The 8088-nt window shown below is 36.7% G+C and overlaps 1 protein-coding gene across 1 annotated transcript; it reads left to right on the top strand.

The window, feature by feature from the left end:
- Positions 1-1642: 1642 nt before the first annotated feature.
- Positions 1643-3018, top strand: tlcd5a (TLC domain containing 5a). Its single transcript, XM_061073753.1, has 2 exons — positions 1643-1838; positions 2486-3018. Exons 1-2 carry the CDS (start codon positions 1643-1645, stop codon positions 3016-3018), a joined length of 729 nt encoding a protein of 242 aa, XP_060929736.1.
- Positions 3019-8088: the final 5070 nt, after the last annotated feature.

Below are 8088 nucleotides of genomic sequence, written 5' to 3'. Positions count from 1 at the left end.
ACCAGGGATGAGCCGAGGTCCCGCTGCCACTTCCAGTTCACTGACATCAGCTGCTGGGGCCGTCTATTCCCTGGATTAGACGAGGAATTAAACACATCCTCAGCTCAGCTACTTCCCCTCTGAATCACTGCTCTGGGGGTTTCCATGGGAACGCAATTAAAGCCTAAACAATGTTCTCAATTAGTTGTTTGTGTAACCTAAAATACCAAAATCCTTAATATCTCCTTCCACATAACTCATTGTGAAATACTGAAATTGTCCTTATGTATCATTCTGTTAACTTTAATTAAGGGAAATGTCAAATAAGTATCTTAGACATGGCTGCCCCCTAGAGCACAGAGGTTATAAAACATACAGGAATAATAAGTAAACAAGTAAATATGCTAAAATGAACTACAACCTATTTGTTGTATCTCTTTTGCGCCTCAATAAAACTGTTCCATAGATAGATAGATAGATAGATAGATAGATAGATAGATAGATAGATAGATAGATAGATAGATAGATAGATAGATAGATAGATAGATAGAGAAATATAGATTTATAGATATACAAATTTATGGAGTGGCATGTAGATATATATATTAAATACAGAAATATAAAATACGCAGCACTGACACAGTTAAATCCTTTTCAGTTAAAAGAAAACAAATCTATCTATTGCTGTATTTATTATTTATGATTTGATGTAAGTCTGTTTGTCTGTGCATGTCCATCTCCTCTTTTTTCTTTCTTCTTTTATAGATAGATAGAATTGTTTTGGCATATCTTTATGTTAATTTATTTTTGGCATATGTTTGTGCCTCCAACAATAACAAATAAATAAATGAATTGACAGTAAAAGGTTAGGGTCCCCCTTATCACACATAACACTCAGCCTCAACCAAAGCATAATCCAAATAATAACTATAGATACACATGAGAGCAATTTTTTTTTAATTCATATAAATCAAGTGTCTTACATTTTTCTACAACTCAATTTGTAATACTTTAACAAGTGTTTTAGATAACTGTGTTACTTTAATGCTTCGAAACTGAGTTATTCTGCTACATGCAATATCACTGCTTGACCTCTGCATGACACCCTGACACTTGTGTGTTAATTGAGCTGCACATAGCAACCAAGGCAACAACAATACTGTTCTAGACTGATTTGTTTTGTTTTTAAAGTTCACATGTCCAGTGGGAGCATTCTGTGGCTCAGCACCCACTAACCTCGCATCTATTTTGAATCTATCTCAAAGTCTTTGAGAGTAAAGAGTGGGTCCCAGTCCTGTGAGGGTAGGCCTGTCAATCGCCATGGTCTTACCTCCTTGTACAAACGTCACAGCAGATGAAGAGACGTCCCCCTCACCCCACCAGACCCTCGGCCCGGCCAACTATAGTGCTATTATAGTTCAAGCAAAGGCTATTTGTTTGGCTACTCACAAAGGGCTGCACAGTCCGTGTCTTCGGAGGCTAATGCTCTGTCTTTCTACTGTAAGCGATATTACTGAGCAAGATGTGCCTCCAGGCTCTTTTCTCTCCCTGTGTGATGTGATTCAAAGTTGGCCGGACGATCGCTGACTGGCAAGCTTTCTGAGAGAAGCTGTGAGTTTGTTTTAACAGCTTTTCCCTGTTTGTTTTGTCTTCAGAAGAGAAGATGGCACTGCTCGTGGTTTACTCACTCCTGTGCCTTTCCTGCTGGGCCTGCTTCTACTTTATCGTGTGTTATGTCAACGGCTCCAGGAGCTATGAGTGGAACTGCCGCCTCGTCACCCTGGTACATGGCATCCTTGCAGTCTGCATCACAGGATATATAGGCTATGTGGATGGACCCTGGCCTTTCACCTATCCAGGTACCACGCTCACCTTCTTTGGATTCATATAATGAATCTCTAACATTTTATTTTATTTCATTGCAATTGTTTTTTTTAAATCACGTTCATTTGTACTGTAAAGATAATCACTAACAGGAAGGGCTGTCATAATGATATTGATATCGATTAGAGCCCAAGTTATGTATTCAATAAACATTTCACAAATACAAACAATGTTTCACATATTGATTCCTCAGATTCGCTCTGGAAGCTTTTTTAGTTTCAGTATTTATGTTTATTTTACAACATAAACTATGCAGAAAAGGTGTTTATAAAGCTTTACATTCTTTGAAATCTTAATTCTAGAGATATATTTGGATGAACCTCTGCTTTCTCTTTATTTATATTTATTTATAATAAAGTTTATGGTTGGTCTCCCTAATATCGCCATTGGCCACTCAGAATCTATGGATATATAAATTAAATGAATATGGAGTATAACTGCCAATCTGCTAATAATGTTATTGAATATGATTTTGTCTAGATATTCAGTTTGTTCTATTGCCGACATAATTTGTCAATGTTTTTTATTTGATAACTAAACTTCACATTCAGCAGGTTGTTTTTTCTTGTATCTGTAAATACCCCACCTCAAGCTTGTTTCTGTTCTGTTCTGTGACTGCCAGGTACCAAGAACACCCCTCTGCAGATAAGTGCCATGGTGGTGAGCCTGGGCTACTTTATCTTCGACATGGCCTGGTGTGTGTACTTCCGCACAGAGGGACCCGTTATGCTGGCCCACCACACCATGAGCATCCTGGGAATCCTGCTGACCCTGTGGCTGGGGGAGTCTGGCATCGAGTCGTGTGCGGTCCTCTTCGGCAGTGAAATCACGAACCCACTCCTGCAGGCACGCTGGTTCCTCAAACAGACGGGACATTACAGGTCGCAGCTGGGGAACGCCGTGGACGTCCTGTTCGTGCTGCTCTTTGTGGTGATGCGCATCTTCGTGGGAGGCACAATGCTGTACTGTGAGCTGATCTCCCCGAGACCCAGATTCTTCATCAAGTGCGGGGGAGTGGCCATGTACGCTCTCTCCTGGGTGTTCATGGTGGACATTGTTCGATTCGCCAGAAGAAAAAGCAAGAGCTGGCACCAGCAGCAGAGAGAGCAGCCGGAGACAGTCGCAGCTAATGGGCATGAAGGGAAGATGGACTGATTGAACATTTCTTTATACAGGAAATTTCCCTTTACATTTAGTTTTGGAGCTGCAAGGGAAAGGACAAAGATCAACTTTTTTATGTTTGATTGAGTTTTTTTTTTTTTTTTAAAACGGGATATTTTAAAATCCTAATTTTCTATGCTAGGAAATACCCTGTGTGATTTGTTGTGATTGCTGCTGAACACGTGTTAGATTTATGATGTAAAAAGAATCCTACTCGTACAGAAACAACACAGATGTAGTTTACGTTATAGAAAACCAAAGCACTTTCTATAATCACACAAGCAGATGTTGCTTTCAGTTGAAGTGAACTGTTGCCTTGTCGTATGTGGTCGTGGGAAGTTCACTATTAGTAAAGAAACAGTTTACATGTACTATCTATGATCCTTGTGAAAGATTTTTAAAGCACATAGAAAACGTAAGGATTGGTTCCTTGGATTCTTGTGGGGTTTTCTTTTTAAACTTTGAGCAGATGGTAAAGGTGTACTCAGGGAGATGAAGTCCGACTGGAAAGTTCAGACAAGTGAATTGCAGAGAAATGTGTTTGATGAGCTTCATTACTTTGTTCATCATAATTTATAGTAATGCCTGCTGTCTGAACTCCTATTCCAGAGCCTGCTCAAAGTATTTCCACTTATTTTACTTCACTTATGTACGTGGATACATCGAGAGACATCACTCTCTGATACATAGTTCTGCACTGCTAATATATTTATTTTGCATTCCATTTGGATCTATGAATTGTTTTCATCATTCTAAGTTTACACAGTGAAGTGTCTGATTTCAGGTTTCACGCTGAAAAGCACTGAAAGACCCTTATTCATATTTATTCAACAGATTCATCTTTCAGTTTGACAGAGGACTTGACAGTTCAGTTGAATTTATTGTGATCTGTACATTGAGCTGATCTTTTCTGCAACTTTTGCTCCAGTTCTGTTCGGGCCAGCACCTGTGAACATCAATGTACGTGGTTAACACTCCACTGCCTGCAGTCACGCAAACAGGAGCATCCTTAACAGCCCCTGAAATGTTGGATTCATAGATTTATTCTTAACACAAGATACACACACACACACACACATACAACCAGGGCTGTCCAATAGTCATCATTGTTTGACTTTCACTAAAGCCACATTGAGATGATATAATAATATCAGGTTATTGTTTTGCAAAAAACTATTGTCCAATTTAACAATAACAAACATACTTCAATAAAATGTGTGAAGAGTTTTATCTAAGTGAACATTGGTTTGAGTATTTAATGTGTAATTTGTATAAATTGTTTTCCATATTATGGTATTAATTAATTGAAAAATATTATATTCAATGTTTTAAAATGGAGTTCCACCATATTCATCGGATACAATACACAAATGCCTCATTGTGTGAAGATGTTACTTGTTGACTTGAGATAATATCATGACTAGGCCCACTGTAAGACTGCATTTGTTCCCTGCAAGGCTAATTCCATTATCTCTGTGCCCACACTTTGTACATGTTTTCTTATTATTGTGACTTTATCTTCTTTGTTATTTTAGTGCACGTTTTTTTAGAGTGCTCAAAACGTGTCACCCATTTATTTTCACATATATGTTGGATTGAAATATGATGTCTTATAATGACTCTTTACTTGGCTGCTATTATCATACTAGCATCAACATTGTATCCATGACAGTAAAAAATCTAACTGGTGTGTGCCTTAGTAATGTGAATGTATTTACCTATTTCTGAATGAGAGTGTTTGTTTGTGTAACCATTTTCAGTTTAGGGATTCATGATTTGCATTTTTGTAATTTCTCTCCTTATGACAAATGAAATAAATCTCTGATATATTGTTTATATGCTTGTGAATACATATAGAACTAAGGAGTTGAGTGCATACTAGAGAGTAGAGCGTGGTAACCTTCACAATTTATTTCTCCTTAAGAAAGAGAAACAAAATACTGGATCCATGGGTTCCTCGCAGACCCAGGCTCCATCTCTCCACAAAAAATTGGATGTAATCAGATTTGGAGTTTTTGCGTAATCCTGCTAACAAATAAATCTACAGATAAATGGACAGAGGTTAAAACATAACCTCCTTGGCAGTTGGCAACAAATTTCCAACTAAAACTCCAGGATAAGCTCACACTGTACTGATATTTCCCATGTTGTCCACATGAGGGTGTCAAATCGTCTATGTAGGGTATTAATGATCAGTGAGGAAACAGACAGTCATTTGGCATTGCTGAAACAAAGATAAATATTAAGAAAACAATGATCTTACAGCATTGGCAACTGTAATTAATGCTACATTATACTTCTAGTAAAACAAAACTGGTCTGTTCGGATTGTATTGTCCTTTTTAGAATTAATCCAACACAATATTTGGAAATTTTTATTAATTTTAATGCATTCGGGAACATTTTAGGGGGAAGTTTTATAAATGATGTATGAAACTATATGTACTTCAGGACTGCAATGTACGCTGCAGTGATAAGGTTATCGTGTAATACTTAATACATCTGGTTCAATAGGTGGCAGGATGCGGTTAAGCTCTGTAGCAACCATCTCACTGAAAAGACTCTTCCATTCAATTATAATTAATTTGAGGACCTCATCACAATATACATTGTCTCAATGACCTTCACAAAGTGGTGAGGGAAAGAAAGTCCTCCTAACAGAGAAGAAGAGTGGACGTTTAACTCAACTCAGTTTAGCTGAAAGTAGAGAAAAGACGAGGCGTAGCACTGTAACTGCTTTATTTAAGCAATAATAGTCTCATAGATCCAATAATTTAACATCAGTATAACGGCAGCAATTACAGCATAATATTTTACTGATGATAACACCAGGAGTATGTGAGATATCTGTAATTGATCTATTTAATAATAACAGATCAGTTAAAGAATAATCCAAGCACAACATGTTTATGCTGACCTCTAGTGGTTCCTGCTCTACAGCAGTGGTTTCTTGTCTTGTGTTGTCAGCCCATTCTTGTATTATAATTTTTGCATTCTCTGTTTTTTAAATTTACCTAATCTTCGTAAACACAAAATTCTATCATAATATATAAGCTAGAATTTCATTGTAGTTGCTTTCAAGTGCAAGTAAGTCGACCAAATGATTAGATTTCTTGTCAAATACTTCAACAATATGTCTTGTTCTTTCTACTCCATCAGGTGACAATAAATTGTAACACTTGAATGTTGTCAGCGCTTTTAAACTATTTGTTTATATATTATATCAACATGTAAAAAAACAAAATGTTGTATCTGGAAAACTAAACGTTTTCTAATGTTTTCCAAAAAAAGGCAACACAATTAAGATAAACATTAATAACTAACAAAATCATTAAATGTCCCATATCAGAGTATAATAAAGTCTCAGGTCCATTATGCAAAGTGTAGTTTACCTCAGCATTTCTAGCAATGTCACCAGTGAGTGCAATATATTATCAAAATAATACTTTCACAACAATGAAATTAGGTAACTCTCCCCTAAAGTGAATGTAAGCGTGTTAATTATTACATTACATGTCATTTAGCTGACGCTTTTGTCTAAAGCGACTTACATATTTAGTACACTCAACATTTTTGAGGGGCCATTTAGGGGTTTAATATCTTGCCAAGGACATTTCGGCATGCAGATGGGGAAGAGTCGGGATTGAACCGGAAACCTTCCTGTATGAGAACGCCCACTCTACCCCCTAGGCCACACCGCCCCTATTATTATGTATATAATAATGCAATTATTATTAGGGCCCGAGCAATGACAGGCAGTTCCAGACATTGGGACATTTCCTCTATGTGTCAATATTTCCTCAGTCATTATTTATTTTTTTCAGGCAAAAGCCTGTACCGCTTCAAAATGCATGTGCTCGGGACCGTTCAGTGCTGCTTTGCAGTCCTAGAAAATTTAGAAATTGTATTTTATGATTGGTACTTTCAACGGTTAAGCAATCCTGGTTATTTTTTTATTTTCTTTTTCAGCCAAATTAATTGGCTTTTTGTTATTTTATTTTTTAAATTTAATTAAAACAAAAAAAATATTTACCTCCTGAGCAGAAGCGAACTGTGCAGGATTAATTTAATTTCCTTTTCTTTTAAATGTCATTTTAACATGTTCTTATGTTACTTCAAATGCGTTCTTTTATATTTAGAATTATAACTTATTTGGTGATGCTGTTGTCTGAATATAATCTCAAATGTGGACCATCATCATGCAATCTCGTCTACTTCGAATCTGCAATAGTTTGAAGATGATTTTTTAAAACTAAACAAACTCTACGAATTGAATGAAAGTCTCCAGATAGACATATTTATTTTGTGTTTTCAATGATCTGCCTCCCACAAACACACACTGCTGTTTCAGTGTGTTCTTCCCTCTGTTCTTCTAAGTCTGCCCTGCTGTCTCAGGACGCTTCATTAGAATAGGAGTGTCTCCTTGTGGATTGAGGACAAAGGTCTGGACTGTAAGCCGTAAATAATGAACATAATGACTGTTCATCCAGTCCCAGACCAACCACAGACAGGAAGAGAGCCATGAGCAGGACTAATCATAGAACAACAACAACACACACAAGCTAATCTACCTCATTAAAGAAAGTGTCTCCTTAGTGGATTGTTTGAAATGAGTGTTCCTACCTTGGTAACGCAAAGAATTAAACAATATCTAAGGAAACAACCCTGACTAATAATCATTTTCACTATCAATTAATCTAGTGAACACAAGAGGGTCGTTGATTACTAACAGTTTATAACCAAAAGATGTTTGTACCAAGATAAAACCAGGAATTCTTCACCTTTCAGAAGCTGGAACCAATAATGTATTTTTGCTTGCCTGAAAAAATCATTTGATTCATGGTCTAAACTCTGATAATTGCACTTAACTCTTTATTGATCTCATATAGACTTGTTGTTGTTGTGGGACAGTCAATCAATCTGTTAGCATGTTGACTTTAACAGTTATAATACATAACTGGGCATACTAGTGCCACAACTTATATGATATATTATAAATATATATACAAGTGTGTGTGTGGGTTTTCTTTTTTCGATACCAGTCAACTGAGAATGTTTGGGTTTA

The sequence above is a fragment of the Limanda limanda genome, chromosome 6, assembly GCF_963576545.1.
Source record: "Limanda limanda chromosome 6, fLimLim1.1, whole genome shotgun sequence".
Lineage (NCBI taxonomy): Eukaryota > Metazoa > Chordata > Actinopteri > Pleuronectiformes > Pleuronectidae > Limanda > Limanda limanda.
The sequence above is the reverse complement of the archived record's forward strand: the minus strand, read 5'-3'. Positions and strand labels throughout refer to the sequence as shown.

Coding starts and splice junctions, on each gene's coding strand:
- tlcd5a (XM_061073753.1), top strand. CDS start 1,643: ATGGCACTGCTCGTGGTTTACTCACTCCTGTGCCTTTCCTGCTGGGCC. Junction 1,839..2,485: donor CTGGCCTTTCACCTATCCAG/GTACCACGCTCA, acceptor TGTGACTGCCAG/GTACCAAGAACACCCCTCTG.